At 44.3% G+C, this 22821-nt stretch overlaps 1 protein-coding gene across 1 annotated transcript in view; it reads left to right on the top strand.

Moving 5' to 3' along the window:
• Positions 1–7723: 7723 nt before the first annotated feature.
• Positions 7724–22821, top strand: part of PRKAA1 (protein kinase AMP-activated catalytic subunit alpha 1) — a 576963-nt gene continuing 561865 nt past the window's right edge. The window contains exon 1 of the mRNA XM_069627195.1: positions 7724–7914. Within this exon, the coding sequence (XP_069483296.1) occupies positions 7791–7914 (124 nt within the window). The 5' untranslated portion in view covers positions 7724–7790. The remainder of the gene's footprint in view (positions 7915–22821) is intronic.

Genomic DNA, 22821 nt, shown 5'->3' with positions numbered 1-22821 from the left:
CTTGACTCAACAGTGTCATCTCTGTAGTGGAATGAGTTACAGGCCCCGAGGCAATCTCAGTTCCATCAACTGTGGTGATGACATCCGAAGTGGTCTTTTTGCAAAGAGGTAGATTCCTCCTTGACACCAATTCGTGGTCCATATAGTTTCCTACGGCCCCGCTATCTATGTATGCCCTTACTGCGTGCATACGTGATGGCTGCCTGGGATCAAGTAGGACCATTGGGATGATCAGATGCGAGGTCTGAGTGTCCTTCTTTAAGCTCGGCAAGCGGACCTCTACGCTTGTCGGGCGTGGTCGTTTCCCGAATCAGGCTCTATGTGGCTTTTATCAGCAACTCCTACCACCTTCTTGGGTGGTTTTGTAGGGCAATCCCGTAGAAAATGTCCTGAGGTTCCACAGTACAGACACAACTGCATCTGTCATCTTCTTTCTCTTTCCTTTTGAGTTAAGGGTCTTTAACCCCCGATCTGCATAGTTTCAGATGCATCTGTTCCTTTGGGGGCAACGTTGGGTTTAACCAATACCCGATTCTCGAACTTAGCTCGATCAGTCTTTCGGTTCTGAAGTCGGTGGTCTAGCTGGACCACTAAGTCTATAAATTCTGTGCAATCCTGAGGTGGGTTCACAACTTGAGCCAAGACGTCTTTGAGTTCTCCCCGAAGTCCACGATGAAACAATGTAATTCGTTTTTCCTCCGGCCACCCGGTTTCCACCACCAACCTATTAAAGGTTGCAATATAGGTTAGCAGATCCTGGTTACTCTGTCGTAAGGATAAAAGTTTGTTGTCCAGGGCTTGACCCTGTCAGTGTCTGGCGAATAGTTTTTCCATGCTCCCTTGAAAACCCTGAAAATCCCGGAGAAGAGGATCATCCTGGTTGACTAACGGAATGGACCAATCCACTGCGCTGCCACTAAGATATGACAATACAAAGGCTACTTTGGCTTGGTCATTTGGAAAGGCTCCCGGTCTGCATAAAAAGTGCAAGCGGCATTGGTTCATAAACACGGCAAACCTTTTGGGGTCCCCAGCAAAGCGTTCGGGTGGAGCTAACGGAATATTTCCTGGTAAAACCACTTGCACAGAATTGCTTGATGAAACGGTTGGTTTTCCCCCATATCCAGTTAGGGGCGTTTGCCCAGCTTGGTTTTGCAGTAGTTGCCTAGCCAGATCATCAGTGCGTTCCTTTGAGACAATCAGTTCTCTCCTGAGGGCATTAGTCTCTTGGTGAGCGGCATGTACTTCTGCCCTAAGTTCCCCCAATAATTGGGCCAGTTGGTCGGTTTCCGAGGTTTCCATAACACCCGGGTGGGTATTTTTAGAAAGGCTTTGTGTTCTGTTACGCTCACCTGGACCCCACATGGGTGTTGATCAGACCCGGACAGCTGCGGTCTCCGTCAACGTGATGCGTAGTGCAGAGATGACTGTCTGGACTGGCCCGCCTAGTCTTGTCTGCTGGACCCGAAGAAGTATTTTCCTGCAAGTGGAGACAGGGATTAGCCACCTGTGGGTTTTAGTGATGGCCTCCCAACTGTTCTCGCTCTCCCCCACTAATCACCTCTGATATCCCCTTAGTAACTTCACCTTATGTTTGTAAAAGATGAGCTCTCCATCCTGCGTGTCTTGCAGGGGCGCGTAGATACCAGTTACTTCACTGGTTTGAAGGCGTTGGGAGAGTTCCGGTAAGCATTGACTCTGAAGTCCCAGGCGGGATTGGTAAGTATCAAGTTCAAAGAGTTCAATGTGCCCGATGTTCACTCTTGTCCCCTTCCTTCCTTAAGTTGCAACTGAGTTCGTGAGAAGTAGGTCTCGTAGCTGCTGCTGGCGTTCAGGTAAGAGTCTGTGTTACCCAACACTGTCCGGTAACTATTGCATGCGTTAACGTGTTGTTTTTCTCCCTCTTTACAGATGCGGCATAGGAAGATATGGAGAATAATACCGCCCGTGGTAAATCAGGTAAGTCTATGGTGGTAAGAGGTATTTGTTGATTCCCTTGGCTCACCTTGTTATTCTTGTGCCCCTAGGTGCCGGAGTACGGCGAAGAAATGATGGAGACAGTGCCGGATCGAAAGATGCTGTGAGAACTGGTGAGTATGGCGCCGTGCTGGAGCTGGCGAAGCGACGCGTGCAGGACTGATGTACTTTCCAGGTCGGGAGATGAAATGGACCCAGAATCAGGTGAGGAATTTGAAATAAATTCGTTTTCTAACCTTGTCCTTTTCTTCCTCTTTATTCTAGGAGCTCCGGATTCGAGGCGGGCTTGGCAGAAGACTGGATGCTGGCTGCAGGCACATGGGCGTGGCAGAAGACTGGATGCTGGCTGCAGGCACGGTGAGAGTCACGCTGCTGGATGCAGAATAACACGAAGCATGTGCTGCGGTTCGGGCGTGGTTTAAATAGCCTCCAAAGTAGTCCCAGGAAAGAAGTTCCCCAGGACCACACCGGAGTAAAAAATAGTCCCTGTAGTAAAATAGTCCCATCCAGGCCTCACGTTGGCTTGGATTTATTTGCAGCATGGTCTGCATGAGGTAAATAAAGTCTATGAGCCTGGCGGCTATGGCGCCAGGACTGATTTTTATTATGAGCCTGGTGCCTATGGCGCCAGGACTGAACCCAGACAGCCCCTAGCTGGGGCTGCTGGGGTTTTTGTAAATGTCTGGATGCCTGCTCCCAGGGCTGATGGGCTTGATCCGGATGCCCGGGGGTAGGCATCATGACAATCACTTCTGGTCGCCTGGGTGGAGCAGAATCCACAGAACATCAAAGATGAGAGTATTAGGGTTGTGCACTCACTACCCTATGTTCACGAGAAATGTCTTCTTCCCAACGATGCTACTCGTTCTCTGGCATTACAGTGGTGTCATGATTCCAAGTTTTCTGCACACCTGGGTGCCAGAAAGACTCTGGAACTGCTAAATAGATGGTGTTGGTGGCCAACCATGAAGGCGGATACTAGTCATTATATCAAGACTTGTATTGTCTGTGCTCAAGGTAAATCTTCACACACTAAACCCCTGGGGCTCTTGCAACCACTACCTGTTCCCAGAGTGCCATGGACTATGATATCCATGGACTTTATTGTGGATTTGCCACCTGTTACTGGTTACAACACCATTTGGGTTATTGTCGATTACTTAACTAAATCTGCTTTGTTTGTTCCTTGTTGTGGATGGCCATCTTCTCCAGTGCTGGCTGACTTATTTGTTTCCCATGTGTTCAGGCGATTCGGTCTCCCTATCATCATCATTACAGATCGGGGTTCGCAGTTCACCTCTCGATTTTGGAAAGCCATTACCACCTCGTTGGGCATTGAAGGCAGGTATTCCAGCGCCTATATCACCCCCAGACTGATGGACAAACAGAGAGACTCAAAGCTACCCTTGAGCAATACCTTCATTGTCTCCTGCTCCACCATCAAGGATCTTGGCTGTCCTTGTTAGCCATGGCCAAATTCACCTATAATAATTCCCTACATACGGCTACTGGTACCACACCATTCTTTGCCCTCTATGGACACCATCCCCACACTCTGCCTTTGCCTCTTTTGTCCGGTTCTAGTAATCCGGCAGCTAATTCTTGTGTTCAGTCTCTTACAGCCTTACATTTCCAAGTCAGACAGCATCTTGTGGAGGCTCAGCGTCGTACCAAGACACATGCTGATGCCCACCGCTTGGAATCTCCAGCATACTCTAAAGGTATGCAGGTGTGGTTGTCCACAAAGAATCTACGCTTACCTGGTCGGAGTTCTTTGTTACCTCGTTTCTCTGGTCCTTTTCCTGATTTGGAAGTGATTAATCCAGTGGCTGTTCATTTACAACTTCCAGCTACTTGGAAAATACACTCTGTTTTCCATGTTTCTCTTTTGAAACCTGTCCAGGAGGGTTCTCGGTTAATCATTCCCAAGCACCCATTGCCTGTAAAGGGGTCGGATGAGTATGAGGTGCAGCAAATTTTGGACACCAAGGTCTGTCGTGGGGTGCGTCTGTTTCTGGTGGATTGGACGGCTATGGTCCTGAAGATCGGACATGGTAGCCTCTGGATCATATTCACGCCCCGAGTTGTTTGTGAGATTTTTGGTTATCCCATCGGGAGAGGCGTTCTTTGAGGTGGGGTACTGTCAGGAATCGAGGTGGGTTGGCTCCATCTCCGTTTTGTCAACCACGACATGTGTGTTCTAAAATGCGAAATACACACATTCAGTTGCACGTACCATCTCGTAGAAACCCTCTGAAGGGATTATTAACACCTTGCGGAACCAGGTTAATAGGAAAGTATACTTCCTTCTCTTCGCGGTGGAGGTTGCCATGGAAATTGAGTCGGAGACGCTAAATCATCCAACGTCAGACGCACGTTATGGTCATGTGACCTTAACTTCATAAAACTCCAGTTTTCCCTGTGCTCATTGCTTCTGATTATTTTCCGAAGTGTACTACGTTCTTGCTTTCAAGTTGTCTGCTTCCCTGTTCTTGACCGTCTGAGAGTCTATTGAGAGTTTCCCTATCCTGTTTTTCCTGTGTCAATCCTTCCCTTCCCTGACTCTCTGCATCTTGTTTTCCACTGTGTCTTGCCATCCGTTCCTGTGCTACCCACCTTGTTTCATACCTGATTGCTTGTTGCCGACCCGGACTTCCTACTGGATTGCCTTTGTCTCACGATCTGGTCACTGTTTCTTCCACGCACTGTGCTGACCCAGAATCCACTGGACTGCTGAAACTTCACTGGACCCACCCAACCGCAAGTGCTCCCCTGCATAGACTGTTTGGTACCATCCTCCTCGCCTTATCCCGGTACGGACTAGAGACTGCCGTTGTACCTTGTTGGGGAAAGGGAAGAGCGTCCTCGTTTCGTCGGGTGCTTCTGTTGGACTTCCTCACCCCTAGGCATTTGTGTGCCGTCGGGAATAGCCCCGTACCCCTCAGTACCTCACAGTCTTAACTGGAGCACTTGTCCTGTCTATAGTTGCCACTTGATCATTCCATGGTAAGAAGTGTCTGTCCTTTTCTGCTTTGGTTTCCTTTTTCGACCTGGTTGTTCGTGAGTATTAAGAATTCTTTGTGTTGTCTTTCTTTGTATTTGAAAACAGATATTCCAGGGATTCCATTTATGTGATGTGGTTTTCAAGCTTTATTGCCTTGGGGTCTGAGCATCTACATTAAGGTAGTGAACTTATCTATCTTCCGTACTTTGTCAAGGAAAGAATAAGGATTTTTGTTAATTACTCTTTTCCTTTCCGGTTTAGGAAGTCTCCTGCCATGCATTTTGGGTCCATTCTTCCAAACAATTGACCCCTGGTGCTGGTTTCTTTGTATCCAAACACAGGGTTACATTGTAGGGTAGAATTCTTCTTCTACACTACGAGGGCAATCTCAACCAGGCAATCCTGACAGAAGTGTGGACGTAAGCTGCCTGAAGCAGAATTTGAGGTCGGGTGGGTCGGGTGAGGTGGCATTTGTGATTTATTGTTTTTTTTGTGCGTCTGTGTGCCTTACTGCAGCCCCTCCTCTCATGTGCGCACATCTGTTTGTGCCATCGGAGGAGGAGTGGGCAGCTCGGCAGAGAGCCCAGGGTGAAACGGAGCATTTAGCTATGATGCTTACTGTCTCCGCTCCCCCTGGGCTCATTAGCAATCATGTAAGCTATTTTTAGATGACAGGGCTCTGGTGAGGAAGTCCCGGCGAGCAAGCCCCCTCGGGACTTCCTCGCTATAGCCCTGCCGTTTCTAATAGTAACTCATATGATTGCAAATAAACCCAGAGCGAAGTGGAGACATTCAGCATGATAGCTGGATGCCTTTGTTTCGACCCTGAGCTCATTTTGCATTACAGAAGCCCCATTTGGACTTTTGAAAACAAGGTAATGGGTATTTTGTTTTGGGCAAAAGGGTGCGATTGAGATTTCCCCTGTGGCAGACGGGGAAGCGACTTTGTGCACTATGGGTACCTGGACAGCCAAGCAAGTGTCTACTGTGCTTTAGCTCTGGAGATGTGTTTCACGGACGTTTGAACAGGAGGATGATTAGCTCACATGATAGAGTGCTCGCTTAGCATGCTAGAGGAAGTGGGACCGATGCCTGCATTCTCCAGCGAGTTACTTTTACTTTTTCTTCTATTTTCACTATTTTCTTCAAAACTCATTCCTCGCAAATAAGGCATGTGCTCCCTTCAGGGTTTTTACTATCATCCTAAAATTTTCCATCAACTTTCTGGTATCCCAAAGATTCACACGTTTCTGCTGGCGTAATACTATGCAACAGGCGCATAGCATGGCATTATTCACATATTTATGAAATTACACTTTGATGCTATTCAGCACTGTCAACTTGTTATTTCATTTCAAGATTCCAGAAAGCATATTTTACCTGCCTTTCTTATCACTCATCTGTGTCTCTTTGCTGACATGAGCGGTGGCTGAACTTTGAAGTCTCCCGGCATTTGAAGTCTCCCACCAGCAGGGCACAAGTTTCAACGTGAATTTGCACTGCTGAAAAGTGGCTTTGCATTGCAAACCATGATTCTTGCCACTGTGCAAAGTATATTTTTGCAGTGCAAGTCTGGGCAAAGTAAGCGCATAGTCATTTTTGCAGTACAAAATAACTTTGCCCTGACTTTGCGCTGCAAAAATACACTCTCCACAGTTCCATGAATCTCTGTGTGAGTCTGTAGCGGGGGCTCGGTGCTCACGGAACATCGCGTGGGGTATGCAGTGCTCCACAACAGGCAAGGTCCCCCTTCACTGTTCCTGTGACGTATCACGTGTCACGACACACCTACTAGGCCCCTACAAGGTAGGATACAACACTTTACACAAAAGAAGTTGCTTCCATCCGTCAAACTGCAGATTTTGAAAAGGGGCATATTTCATATATGTCCATTTACAATTATTGCATCTTTCACGTGGGTTGATGACAGCACAGTGTAACAATGATGACCGCCAGTACTCCAGCATAGCTCTCAACCTTTTTTGTCAGCAAGGCGGGTGAAAACACCCGATTTTCTTTTTGGCGGGTGAGAGGCCCATAGAAGTGAATGGGCGTATGAGGGACTTGGCGGGTGATTCCACTGCTTTCAAGGCGGGTGACACCCGCCAAAAGCGGGTGAGTTGAGAGCTATGCTACAGGTAAGTTCTCAGTGTCTTTATTGTCATTGTCCTGTACTCCTCCACAAGACACAGGGATGGTAGGGGACACAAGATGACAAGGGAAACACCGGCATCACCCCCACACCCATCTTCTCTGCTCACAGCTCCTCTCTCTCTGACCAACCGTCACCCAGCAGAACACTTCCACCACAACATTCCACAAGCATATGACCTCACAGACACTACTACTCAGTAAGCCACGATTACTACACACAGTTCCTGTGTTGTAACTGAAGAGCTCTAAAGTGTGCAACTTTTGAAACGCTGATAAATTGTGCTTTTTAGTCAAAGAGTTGTAATTCAAATTCTATTTTGAGCAGCGCTGCATAACTGTGTTGTTTATTGTACTTTCTTTTTTATATTTCCGAAAACGTTGAGCTTTTAACCTACAACGTTTGTCATTCCAAGGTGATTCGCACCGGTGCACTCCAACCTACGAGTGGCATCCTAAAACTCTGTACCGTTTTCTCAACGAAGGAGGTGTGTACCAGTAACGGGCATTCTTGGCACTGCCGTTTTCCTATTATTTATTCAGACAGAGGCAACCTGTGGCGGGGGCGTCGCCCTTGCCTCTGTTATTATCACTGTCAGAGCATAAATGCTGTACTTATCCTGCCCTTTTTTTCAGCCCTTGATCCGCCTACTGTGCAATGCGCAGGTTCAGTTCCTGGTTCAAGATGGCGGCTGATAAACAGAAGCATGACGGGCGGGTGAAGATCGGTCACTATATCCTGGGGGATACGCTGGGGGTCGGTACTTTCGGCAAAGTGAAAGGTAATGGCGGGAGTCATCCGGGGGCGGGGCTGTGGTTATCGCTGTAGTATGAACGTGCAGGGGAGATGGGTATTCTCTGTATGTTTATGAAACCAGTGAGACCCCAGCGTTTCCTTTCATGTGTTTACAGGATGGATGAGGATAGGGGGAAGGGGGGTAATAAATATAAACAATGAGTAAATAATGAAAGCGTGAAATTGCTTCCCGCTGTTTAGGTGTGAAAAGCCCGGTCTCTTTGCATGGAATTGTGAATTTACATTCATAGTAGGACGACATGTGCATGGGCGTTTCTCTCGCCGTTAGTCTCATTTACCACCCATTTGTCGTTGATGGAATTGGTGTTCTCGTGGACGCTATATGTAAGCTTTTGTTTGAGTTTAACCTCCGATTATTTTAAATTGTTATTGACCGAGCCATTGGTGTTGTCTGCTGTGTATATAGTGACCATTCTCTCTACGTTTCCACCTATTAGCAATGTCACCGTTTTGACTGGTTTTGGCTTCGTGAAGGTTTACGCCCCTCCTTAGCCCATGATTGCACAATATGCCAAGGTACTGTTTACTTCGTCACGTTGGGAATGTCCTGTTGGGGATTTTGCAATGATATGGCGGATGTTGCATTTATTTTTTTGACGAAATAAACCACCACTATAGTCCCCTCGCCAGAGTAGGTGAACTCTGTACTTTAAATAAATGAAGACTAATAGAACCGACCAAAATCCAGTTTTGCTTCTATCCATGATTAAGGCATGTACAATGTGCTGTTTTTAAGTTGCCCTCTCGTCCCTGTCTGCAGCGGAGCCGATTAATTAACGAGTGCCTACTAACGATAAAGAGTGTGAAATAATCATACTCGATACGCGCTAGCAATACCTGGCAGGAAATGGGCCTTCCCACACGCATGATGAGCCTTTATAATGGGTAGAATCGCTGCTGTAGTACCACTGTAGTATACAAATGGGCACCGAGTCGAGTACAGTGTACTGGTCTCGGTGTTTACTTTTGTCCAGGCTGTGGCAAACTGACCTGCTGCCTTGATCACCAGACTCGAATCTTATAAAGCTAACCAAAAAGGGTAGAAGGATGGCAGAGGGAGAATAAAAAGATAAATGGAAGGAAGCTTGAAATGTATGAAAGGCATGATTGACTGACTCGCAACATGGGTTAGACCCTGCTTTATTTTTTAATTTTTTAAAAGGTTTATATAGTCTTCCTCTTCTACACCTACCCAGTACCATCTGCACTGCCGTGGCCTCTCATTTCACCGCTAAAACCCAGGCTATCTTGTTTTGTTTGTTTATTTTACTTATATAGCGCACCCGACCCAGGGATATCTGGATGCTCATAAGTAAGGAGACTGTTACAGATTACAGTGAAAAACACTCAAATAACAGTACGTTTTCAGTCCTAATCAAGGAGCATAATCTTGTCGGCACTCTCCGCCTCTCTCGCCCTCTACCTCTCCCCCTGCACTTCTTGTCTGCGCATTTGCACAATCTAAATGATACTAGGACTAGTAAGATCACTTGTCTTGTCCTCACTTGACGGGTTGCGCTTTGTAACATTTGGCTATAGGCATTTTGTGTTGTACCCTTGAGGTACATACTGCACCGAGACATTGGACAGCAGGTAGTTACACAGGAAACAGGTAAGTTACATATAGGTCAAGTTCTTATGTAGGGAGACATCCACCGGTCCCTCATTTACTCAAGCTCCAGACCCAACTGACACTTGATAGAATCTCAAGGAGTCTTGCATCTAAACATTCCATATTCAAATTAACCTAAGTACATACACACTCGGAGGTCAGGGAGAGCCAAGGAAAGACGGGTGTAAAACACAACACATCTCCTCCCTTATATGACAAAGAACAGAACAGAGGAAAGCACAAAGACTGCAAAAAAAAACCATAATCATCCTTGCAAAAACCTTACTGCCAAGCCAAAACGCTCGATCTCCTCTGTACCTTCCACGGGTAAAACATAGCACACCCCCTCCAAGCCAACACAACTGTTCTATGGTTTGGCCTACCACAAAACTCAAATCAGGGGACCAACCCGCCTTTAAGAGTAACCCAAAACAAGCCAAACACACAGCTAAATCCATCCTGCTCCGTCCACCATCAACTATTGATGCCACAACACCAAAACAGGGTTCAAACCCCACTAACGGCCTGAAGCAAGAACAACTCCACCGGGCATCTACATCCCGCAAACAATTGGTAACACAACCACGGGCATACATGCCCTGCTCACCAATTGGCAAACTAAACCGGGCATCTACATCCCGCAAACAATTGTCACTACGAATCTGGGCATCCACATACCACTCCAGTTGGCACAAAACTGGGCATCCACATACCACTCCAATTGGCACAAAACCAGGCATCCACATCCCGCTAAACAATTGGCACTACAGATCCGGGCATCCACATACCACTACAATTTGCACCACAAAGCCGGGAATCCAGCCTCTGAACATCAATTAGCACCAGTCTTGCACAATCACATGCTACAAAGCACTTGCACTCCCCCAACACACCAGTTAGGGAAATTGGACATTAAAATATGGTAAACAAGTGTTAAGCACCACACTTGAGTCCAATATTTAAGATTGTAAAGTCCTTCATGGTCTTTTACCTGTGGGAAAAATGTTGAGGTTAACAAGAAAAACAATGCAAAGCAGAACACATTTAAAATCAGTTCAAAAATTCCACAAATCACATAGTCTCAGAACACTAACGAGCACAAATTTAGACACCACACCACGCAACACGTTTAAGGTCTTATCTGGGCACTAAATTCGATAAATACTCTTGCCACACATCACACGTTCAAGATTTCAACATCTGGGCACTTAATACTCTCTCTGATAACATGAGAGTTCTCTAAAAAAAAAAAAAACTCGGTCAGGGTCAAGCTCCTCTAATACAATAATGGCATTATCCACTTCCAGTCAATGCGAGCTTCCTCCTGCGACTCAGCCTCCGCACAGGTTCCGATATTGAAAAGACAACTTTCTTCCATATAGCCTTCGCCACCCACACAGTCAGCGACTGTTAGAACAATCTCCAGAATCTTCCAGTCAGTTTTACTCTTTTGAAACGAGGCACGTTGGTCATCTTGTACCGACTTCATTTCAGACAGTCGCATCCTGCTCCGAACTCGCCTCAGCAGATCTTCGTTTTCCAAGTTGTGCAGAAATGGGACGTTTCGAGCAAAGAACCTGCACCGCGTCACATGACACGCTTGCCACGCTCCATGCAACAGTTAGACTCCTCACCAACGTCATCACTTCACAATAAGTCAGGCAACTGGTAACACCTTGTGCTGACCAGCACACAGCCTGATAACGCCCCTTGAGTGACCAATGCCCAGAACTTCAAACCGAGGTCAGTGGTCAAAAATGTTGCTTTTAAGCACTCAACGTAAGTCACAGATGAAACCCTAGCCAATGCTTCGAAAACTGGTTGCTCAATTACTGTGAAACTGTGACGCCCAACTTTACTCTTGCAAATTCAAATACCCTTCTGTACACAGGAGGTGTTTAATTTTAAGTATGACAGCTCACATTCTAAGTGCGCAGCGCCACTACGAAAAACGGCTCTCTGCTTTGATAAGATGACCCCCTTGATATCGTGCCGCCCTCCCGGACCCGGGGATGTCTCCCTGCTGGGACCGGCACTCTACTTCCCGCAGCCGTGAGCGCTGCCTCGACCAACACTAAAGATGCTGTGTTCACCATCCCCCTGTTTCTCTCCTCACCTCTGCCAGCAGTTAACACAGCTGTTTCACCGTCTGCACACTGTTCTTTCCGTCCTTTTTTGCCTCGGTAAATGGGGCGGATCCACTCGTCCTTGTGGCTGCACAGCTCTGGAGCACTTTAGATCCTCGTCACCAATATTGCGTTTAATCCTTGAGGTATAGACCTCACCGAGACACTTGGAGTTAAAACACAGGTTTACTAAATTTCGTAGGTTCACTTGGACAGCAGGTAGTTACACAGGAAACGGGTAAGTTACATATAGGTCAAGTTCTTATGTAGGGAGACATCCACCGGTCCCTCATTTACTCCGGATCCAACTGACACTTGATGGAATCTCAAGGAGTCTTACACCTAAACATTCCATATTCAAATTAACCTAAGGACATAAACACTCGCAGGTCAGGGAGAGCCAAGGAAAGACAAGTGTAAAACACAACAAGGCACATTATAAATAATCAATCCTTCGATGTGACCTATCCACGTTTAGGCGATGGAGAGGGTCGGTTTTGCCACTTGGGGCGATATTTTAATTTTTTTTTAATATTGTATATGGTTACATATTTAACCTTTCACAAGCATACAACATATTTAAGCTATTAATAAAACCAAAGCTTAAAAGGAAGTAAATCCAAAACAAAAACATTTTTTTAACCCTCAACTCTTAAAAGAAAAACAGTGAAAATTGAAGGAGAAAAGAGGACAAGAGCAAAGATTGAAGAAAAGGAGAAAAAACTTGCACAGAGGATCAATTGTCCAATATTTAACATTCCCAGCAGGCAACATATTAAGTTCCAGACCCTCAAGTAGCCTTTTGCCAAGATTTTACAATTCTAGCTTGCAGTCCTCCAGCATCTTAACTACAGCGATCGTCTCTTGTTATTTTCAAGGATGGAATGTTTAGGGACAACTTGGAGGTTGCTAATGATTATGGACTGCACAAGGGACAATTTCTGGATTACATGAAAATTACCAGGTTTGCTAAGGCACAGTAGCTGGTTTGGCCGGAGGAACCTGAATGTGATCTGGAAGATGGGTGGATGCCTGTTACCCGCTTATACCGGAGCTTGAGAACGAGTGTGAGTGTACGTGTTCTGCGCATTAAGGTCACGTGGGAGTCTGACTTGGAATGCGAGTTTGATGAGAAGTAATGGGAAACTGTGCTTACCAAAAAGGTATCTAGGAATCCTCGTTTACGCCTTCTGAAGTTGAATGTGCTATTTAGAACATGCATGACCGCAAATATTATTGCTAGTTTTAATAAACAAGCGTCCCCAGAATGCGGTGCAGTGCTAAGCCCGCAGACATCCTGAATATGCTTTGCCTTTTGTCTGAAGGTGAGTGCCTTCTGGCTTAATATTCAGCAGGCCCAGCAGGATGCAGGAGTTGGAAGATGGACCCTGGAGAATGCAGGAGCTGGAAGATGGGGGTTGACATCTATGGAGTGCCTGCTGGGTATGTACCCTCAACCTGACAAGGCCAGACACATAGTTAAACTTGGGTATCTCGCTTGTATACTTGCGAAAAGGAGAATTGCTATGTGCTGGCCCCAACTATGCGATATGGCGGAGGGACCTAATGAAGTGGTCTACGGATGAAACGGGGGAGTGGTACAGGGCACTGCAGAGGGGTATGAACGAGCCTACCATGAACCTGGAGGCCTGGATGGCCCACCTCCAAGCAATGTTTGGTCACTCGGATGAGCGGCCTTTGAGGTGGAGGTCATCGTCTAGATGGGCCCCTTATTGTTGGGTTTGTGGCTGTGCCCGGCGGACCAGATTTGTAAAAGGCTATGCAGGGCTGTTTTCTGTAATACATATGTTTGTGTTTGTGCTGCATTTAACTTTGACCGTGCCATCTGACTGGAAGGTCTTTTCTCTTGATGTCCCATTGTTTGCTCTGTTATGTTGTATTTAATCTGTGTATATTTTCTTTGGTATTTGCTCTTGGAAAATGATGAAAAGATTTTAGTCAAATCATCTGAAATGTGCTTTTGTGTGAAGTCTTTGGGACTGGGTGGAAGAGGATTCCAGGAACTCCCGTGTGGTGGTTATTTTATTTTTTTTCTAAAATCTCTACAGCACGAAACCAGTCGTGTGTACTCGTAGTGGTAAGGTTTTCTAGTTAATTATATTTGGGTGTACTGGTGCAGTTGGCTTCCAGAATATATAATTTGCCAAAAAAAGCAAATTTCTCTCGTAATCTCAGTGCACTGATTTTCTGGCCTCAAACATGACAATTTTCAAACATCTACCTGTTTAGCGCACACCTGGAAAGAGTAATTGAAATTTAAAAGATTATCAAATTGTGGGGATCGGTGCACAAATTTGAACTATTGAGGGTGGGGGGTGCTTGTTGCACTATCCCACCCTGTGCCATTCCAGATAGTTGAAGGAAGGTGGAACTAGTGCTTCAATTGTATGTAGTGAATAAGCGGGTTAAACGCTTGTTGCCGTGATCAACTTGGCCTTTCATACTTCCGAGGTCAATAAATTAGTACCAATTTCGATTGGGTAATAATAGTATGTATGAAAATATCTTATGGAAAGTGTTTTGGATTGAAGCACTATATAAAAAACATAAGCCACTGGAACACATTATGGGAGAATTGAATTGGAGGTAAGGTTGTGCAATGATTGCCAGGGTAGCTTGTCCCGAGGCTACATGCAACACTCTAGGAAGGCAACGGTCTATATAAGACCTGTATGTAGACGGTCTCTGGAGCCTTAAATGCAGCCTTTGTGACCTTCTGCACTGCCTAGGTGTAATCAAGAGATGCACTAACCCAAGTGGGGAACAAGTGCCCTGTAGATGACACCGACGCCGTGATGGCTAGGACATACCTGCTCCATACTATGTGTAGACAAAAAGAGAGCTAACAAGGTGGTCAGCTTTCGAAAAAAAAGCAACATTGTAAAAGTTGCTAGATCGTGTTTTTTTTATTTTATTTTTTTCATTTTTATTTTGCAAATTTCTTGTCCTATCTACTAATACAAAATTGGAAAGTAGCTAAGCACACCAGTTTTGCCAATTGATATTCTACTTCAAAAACTCAGAGCTAAGGAGTAGCTCATTCGTGATTCTTTCATGTTAGGGGTGCAAGGGAGAAATGGCTGACTCTGGTACCAAATGTCAGTTACATACATGGGAAACAGTGTCCATGTTTCATAGGCACTCCCGTCCCCTCACACTTTGTCAATATTTTATAAGAGATTTGTATCTTGTAGTGCAATTTTACAATCAAAATAAGTAAGAAGGCATTCTTTATGGGTATTTCTAATGCACCTTGTCAGGCAATTTATTCATAATGGAACTGTATCCCACACACTGATCAATTCATGCATAATTTGTTACATCACTTTGTATAACATTCATTACATCATTACATTTTCTTGACAAACTATTTACAAAGTAAACTAAAAAGCTCGACGCGTTTCGAGAGCAAACATTATCTTTTTTTTTTCTTCAATTTTTATGTGATTCACTTTTCTCTAAAGCAACAATTCACAAATTAGTTTGGACTCTCCATTATGGGTAATTCAACAGATATTGTTTGTGTATTTGGGTACTTCACCTTAGAAGCTTGTTCTTTAGGAGTCACTGGCACAGTCACATAATCTTTTAAGTTGACCTGTGGAATATACATTTATAGTATTTTATTTATGCTAATCCTTGCTGTGTTAAGTGACTTAAGTTTATGTTATGAGACCCTATTACCATATAGGTTTCCTTCACTGTTATTAAAGATGACTTTTGTTTCCAATGTGCATCCACTTTGTTCACATTTATGCAGCTTCTTTCGATTTGGAGTGGTACATATGGTTACCTAAAAATACAGGTATATCAATTTGAAGCTGCTCATCAGCTAACTTTATATCTCAAATTAATTGAACTCTGATGGTATCTGGCTACGATACTTACCAACTTGTAGTGGTGTAATGCTGGTAAGGATGTTGTCCGTGTTATCACTCTTGGTCTCTTATTCAAATGGCTTCAAACCTGTTGGTCAAATGCAGGCATAACGAGTAAAAAATGCGTGGCATTTTTCTCTATGCTCACTTTCCATGGTTTTCGTTCTGCAGGTTATTCACAATATCTATATTTCAATTTGAAATATAAGCGTATACATTTTAAATATTGTGGGATCTGTACTTAACCATAGTGGTTATGGTAAGCATTTTCAGCGTCTATTGATTCGAGTGACTGACGTTCCCTCTGGATCTATCTCTGGTGGCTGCTTACTACTTCCCGGTACTGTGCGTGTCCCTAGGGGCAAGCGTCCTTACTTTTGCTAATAAAGACTGGGAGTCTAATTATTTACACCATGCAATGCATGCAACATCTATTTTGGTCCTTTTACTGAATTGCTGTTTTCAATTCCAATAGATTAGTTTCACGAACCAAACACATTAGCCGCGGTCATTCTCTGTTAAAACAAGGGATGGTTACAATGGAAACTAGCAGCGGCGTGGGCCTCTTCTCATCAGCACTTAGGCCTATTCAAATTTCCTCGTCAGGTTTGCGGCCTGTATCTAATGCGCTGATTACTACATGGCCATTAAGGCCCTATCCTTCTGCCATAGCTACAAAATGGTGTCTCTTTATATGCGTGCACAACGTCTAAGCATCTATATTGCTTATAATATTGTGATTGTGAGGACCTTTAGGCTGTCCTTACCCCCTGGGCTATTGGAGGTCTCCCAATGGGGATCAGCGCCTAGGGGGTGGGATAGGTTAATTTCATTCCCAACACCACTTGAAAAAAATTAAATCAAACTATTAAAGCAAATACTAATGAAACACACAGTAACTTGGAGAGCACTTGGGCATAGTGATATAGTCTCTCTCTGTGATATTGTTTAAAACACAGCACAGTGGATTATAATAATTGCTCTGAACCAATTGTCGGGTAGTCAACAGATGCCCAAAGGAGCACCTCATACTCCCTAGAGCTCCACGGCCTCGAACAATCTGGTTCTATAGATTGAAAAGGTGTGAGAAACTATGGACCCTCTTAAATGAGGGTGGCTTTTGGTCTGTGGCTCCACTGGGAGTATGACCCTCGTTGCCTGCACGTTCTTGAGGCCTGTAAAGCGCTTTATGGGTAAGGTAATGGTGCTGTGGAAGGTTGGGTTCCTAATCTCCTGAGGCTGGGCTCTTCTGGGAGTTAGCCTGGGAAGGATATGCACGTTTACATTCTGCATCTGTGCAGCAGTTACCTCGTCCTGTTAATGGAGGTCAGGGGGGGTAACCTTGGATTCAGAATGGTTGTAAAATCTGTTTGCAGTTTTACAATGTGTGATGTGGCCCTTTCCATGACTGATTGCTGCACACGTCTTAATATGGGGGACTGGGAGTGTTGTCACCTTATTGCTTCACAGCCCTTGTCTGTTGTGTACTAGTGACATGACATTGCAAAATGATATCTCATGACAGAACAGTAGCATAAAAATGCTTTAACTACATACCACTCTAGCCCCGAACCTCTTAGTTTAACCGGTTTATTTGATTCCCTGTATACTGCCCATGCTGAATATTTGCTTCTAATAATTAGTCTGTGCTGCACCAAAGGATGCTGAGGATACAGGACCATTGTTCGGCCTTAACTTCAGTTTTGGAACCGACATCCCAACTCAGCGATGGGGCTTGTGGCAACATTTGAAGCTTTTGTATCAACTGTTGTTGCTACATCCCTATCTCCTCCCCGCCAAGCACCCTTTAAAAAAAAAAAAAACGGCATGAGGTTCATGCATTCTAGTTAGTGGCTAGGGAGTTGTAGTTGGTAGAATATCCTTTTTGACTGCACATCTTTCAAGTGAGCCTGACTATTAATGGTTAGTGCAAGCAAGAAGATCTAACCTGCAGTGGGAAATGCATACACACTTTTCTGCATGTCAAACCATTGCATGGATTCATCTCAAGTGTTCCATGTGAGCTTTTAGCCACATCAAGCGCGCTAAATGCTTGGTGCAAAATCTGCACTCGCTGTTGGCTAGTGAGAATTGACTCTTGGCGGGTAAGAAATTGTATGTGTGGTGATTGTAAACCTATCTGGGAAGCAGCAGGGTGCTATACCTAGAGGGCAGACACTGACTGGGATACATGTTGCACCTGGCTACCCAACTCTAAGGACATCTTGCTGATTGCCCCACTGATGGCTGAAGCCTAATCAACCTCGCCTGCTCTCCCTGCCACAATACCATATCCACCCCAGCTAGCCCCACACCCTTACTTGTAACCCTCCTGGGTGTCCCTCCAATGTATAGGGCTCTTGCTTCGCAGCTCGGTTTGTTCTTTATAAAACCATGCATAGGGTGGGTGGGAGTAGCAGAAGTAGCTGGAGTGGAGGAGAGAATTGGGCCGAGTGGCACAATTGGCAAATGCTGAAGAGTAGGGTCTTCAATTTTTTTCCTGAATATCTGTTAATGGATACAATTTTAATGAACAAAATAAGCCTTTTAATATGATTTACCTGTGATCTGATAATCGGCCACATTAGGCATGTCATCCGGCTTTAAAACAATTTCACAAGTTGGATGAAGACGTAAGGCTAGACTATATTCTTTAAAGGTGGAATACACAGAGCGATATAAAGTAACACTTTCAATATAACTGTTGTACATCTCTTCCTTGGGTTTCTTCGTACTCCTAACGAATTAGTAGTCTACACCTTGAAAATCACAAAGCATAGTTGAAATGTACAAAAATATTGCTGGTTTTCAGTGATTGGGTGTATATCATTTGTGATTTCTAATATAGGACGATCTTTTAGAGAATACAATCTAGCTTCGATAGACCACTACATGTCCGTAACATGTACAAGAATTACAAAAAACAAGTCCTCTAAACCTTCTCCCTGTATGTATTCTGTAAGTACGTAAAGATGACTGTGCGTAACAATGTTATCCATCAGCACAAGTGATGAAAAAATCAGGCTGGCATAATATTATACATTAGAAGTGCAGACTCTTTTTGCAACTCCTAATAGTAAGTGTTGCTATGTGGGCAATTACAAATATTTAAGAAATACCAGTTTTACATTGCTGGTGTCATATGGAACTGACAAGAGGGAGCACAACCGACTTCTGTAAATCAAAGATAAAAACATGCATGATCACAATAAGCAAGTAAAGTTAAACTATTTGGTTGATTACCCTAGTCTAATTCAGAGGATATTAACCCGTAAATTTCAAATTTCTATCAGTATTCAAGTTAAAAACTGTAAGACCCACATTAACAAAATCATAACTGCTCACCGTAAACCATGCTTTGTGCATGCCATAACATTGCTGTGATATTTTCATGCTTGCTCAAAAAGTCCATAACAGAAAAGACTATTGCACAGTCAATTACAGCCTGGCCTAATGAATGTAGATCCTTGCCAAACACATGATGCAAATGTTTGTACAGGTAACTCTCTCAAACCTGCAAGTCACTGTATGGTATTCATTTTTCATATCTTCCTGAGAAGTTAGCAATGTGTACGATAATGTCTCCTGTAGAGGAAGTATTGATGATTTGTAGAAACATATTTTTGTTTAATTTGGTTTACACTTGTATATAGCGAAGCCACAAAGTATTCTTTTTCCAGTGTACATGTAGCCATAAAAAAAACATGCAGTTATTAGTTTCCACTGAATATTTTGTTCCCCCAAAAAGACAAGCGACTATAGTATTAGCAGGGTGTAAAATGTCAGTTGCAAGCTGCTAGTCTGCCACAAAGTCACTTGCCACTTCAACTTTAATACATGAACATCATATCCTTTCTTACTGTAACAAGTTTATCACTAGCCAATGGCTAGTCCACATTTTGCACCCTGAGGGATGCTGTGACGCATGCTGTATTAGAAGCCACTAACGACACTTGGCATATAGAATAATGTTAAAACGAAGTATACTTGAGGGGTGAGTGTAGTCTTTGCTGAGCTTGTGAAAGTTGAAGATTGACCAAAATGTCATTAAACAAACCAATCGTATAGAGTTCACATTACATTTAAAAATGTTTAAATGCTTTTTGATAACGTCTTGTCTCTTCCGAGTGCCCTTCAATCTGCTGTGTTTACATAATGAAAATTGATAGAATGAATACATTAAAATAACTTTAGTAGCTGCAGATGTTAAATTAAGTGCTGTCCTTGCAAGTTCTTGCCCTAGACCTGCAGGCCAAGTTCCGTGGTTTACATATGCTACCTAAAGAAATGCACTTTTCCCCATGGTGGCAAAATGTTTACCAATGCTTTTCTCTAAAATGGTGCATGTTGCCATAAGCACACTTAACCTTTGGTGCAGTGCTGCCACCCAAAGTCTAGCCATGCACAGTGAAATTCTATTTGCCATAACGACAAAAGTTTGTTTGAAGTAAAGGTCAAATACGTTTTAGTTGAGTACGATGCAATTGGTGCTCTCCCTTCATAAAATCTCCTCACCAATGCCAGTGGGCTAGTAGATTTTCAGAACCTCATTAATAACACATTTCTAGTTTCAATTGTAATCTGACGTATAATACATAATTATGACAATTCTGTTGGTAACATTGCATACATTCTTATTGGAATGTGAACTGAATTTAGCAGATAAGCATTGCAGGAGACATGTTGCTATATATTAGTTATGGTGCGAGGAATATGCATTCCATGCCTCATTTTGCAATGTATGCCGAAAGACCGTGGGATCCACACTTGGAAGGCCATTCTTGTGCGACCCTTTTGTGGTGAACTTGGAAGATGGATTTCAGATGCATGTTGCACATGCAGAAGTTTCTGCTTGATCCACAAAGACCTCATTGGCCATGCTGTCGACCTCGAAATCTGGGAAGCCAGTTTAGGAACCATACTCTTATCTGCAACAAGTTTAGGAAAATGTACAGCACTGTACCAGACGTTTTAGCAAGGCTGAAATCTGGCGAACCCTAAAGGAAGTCATGGTGACCTTTCTTCTAAAAAATGTACTATTAAAGTTACAACAGAGCATATAAAATGGTCGTTGCACAAATAAAGATGACTTATAAAACCTATTGGACGGGAGATCATTTAAAAAAATAAATAAAATAAATGATAGCAACCAGATGCAATACCCGTCATTTTACAATGCATTTAGCGATTCTGCAAGGGAGACAAATTGCTGGCTCATTTCAACAGTGGCAAGCAGAGCAGTGGTATGCCAAAGTCGTCTACAACCTCTTTATCCCAGTATACATTTGAAATGGTGGCAGATACTGGAAGAACTGCTCTTTAATTCTGTCTAGACCCACCTGCGGTACTGGTTAGTCCTGTTTACCTTGAAAGGGCCTTCAAAGCAAAAGCTGTAGACCATTTGGCAAACTCATCTGATTGAAGATCAATGTGTTATGTTCTGCACTAGGGGCACCATGACAGATTGTCGACCCAGCCCTGTTGGAGTGTGGGCTAAGACATTTGCCTTTGATAAGGGTGAGGTGGCTCGGGATGAAGTCGGCAAAAAAGGTGCCTGCAGGACTGGTGACCCAGGGTGATATATATTCCTTTATGTGATACTAGCTTAAGTATGTCTGGGATGTTCGTTCTCCGATATTGTTTGCCACAAAGGAAAAATCTGATGCATGTTTTTTTAAATTTTTTTTTTTAATTTCTTTTATTGATTTTATGCAAACAAAACAACACAAACAAGCAGCATAATCATAATAGTTCCATTACACATCAATTTATCTTAATCACTGCTCCCATAACCCCTCCCTCTTCCCCCATGAGCCTATTTGTCAATCTCATTCAATGTCTGGCACATGCGGCCGGGTTTCGTTCTCTTCTGAGTCTGTTGGATCCAATATTACTCCAAACAATTCTGCTATGAGCGATTTCCAAGCCAACAGGGTGCCCGCCTCCCCTTCTCCAGCCAGGCTACTCGCTTCTTGCCATGCCACTGCTTCAGCCTCTGCCCATTTCTGCAGGTCCTTCCACCTTAGGCTTGTGGCATTCCTTTCACCCCATGGCAATCCTACGTTTTGCTAGCACATACGCCAGGTTTCTCAATATGCTTGAGTTTCCATGGCCTGGGGAACCCGCCCAGTAAGCAGGCCCAGGCCGTGTCCATAACAAGAGTAACCCCCTTATCACCCAGTTTCTGCGCCACTTCTCCCCAAAAACACCCAATGATCGGGCACGACCAAAACATGTGTCATGTCAGCGTTTTCTAAGTTACATTTGGGACACGCTTGTCTTCCAGTGTTTCGGAACTTGGATATCCTCAAGGGGGTCATGTATGCCCTATGCGTGACATACAGCTGTATTTGTTTTAATCTGGCATTTCTAGACACTTTTTTTGTGATAGCCCAGGGCACACTCCCACACCCCATCCTCCATTGGGGCCCCCACTTCCGCCTCCCAGTCCAGTCTCAGATGTGTTAATTCTTTCCCAACCTTAACCGTCACCATCTCGTACAATCTCGAGATCTCATGCCCTCCTTCGGATATATCATATTGCTCCCAAAACTGCATCTGGTTCTTCTATCAAAACTGTCTCTGGCCAGGTGTTCCTAATCATCTGCACCAATCTAATGTACTTGACATATTGGCCCGTATGTAGCCCCACCTCTTCGTTGAGTCCTACAAACTCCTTAATGGACCCCTCTTGCCAAACATCGCCTAGCATTACCAGCCCCACCGATTCCCAGTAGGTCCTAATAATCACCCTCAACTGATTATCCCCTCCTGTCACAGCAACCAGCGGTATCTGCGGAAGGCACTGGCATGGGACTTCCATCAGGCGACAAGCCCTACGCCAAATTTTCCACCCAAACCTCAACATCGCTGGACGCCCCCTCATTTCAGTTTCAGGCAGCCAGATCATTTCTTTCAAGTAAAACGGGGTGCAGTCCTGTCCAAGCACCATGTGCTCAGGGGTCACTTCATCGGAGAGCCACTTAGCCACATACTGTAGCTGTCCCGCCAAATAGTAAACCTCAAAATGAGGCAATCTGGTTTTCATAAAAGTTCTGCAGTTTCCAAAACGCCACTCTATTTCGGGTACCATGCCACAGGAACTCCCTGCACATGCTTTTCAATTTACTGAAAAACCTCTTGGGTATCATGTATGGGATATTACTAAAGTAATGCAGGAGCCTGGGCAGGACTACCATCTTGAGCATTGCCCCTCGCCCCATCATCGCCAGGGG

This window comes from Ambystoma mexicanum, chromosome 6p, assembly GCF_040938575.1.
Source record: "Ambystoma mexicanum isolate Mex_15411 chromosome 6p, UKY_AmexF1_1, whole genome shotgun sequence".
In the NCBI taxonomy this organism is placed as follows: domain Eukaryota; kingdom Metazoa; phylum Chordata; class Amphibia; order Caudata; family Ambystomatidae; genus Ambystoma; species Ambystoma mexicanum.
Note: the sequence above shows the minus strand (reverse complement) of the source record. Positions and strands in the feature narration are given on the sequence as shown.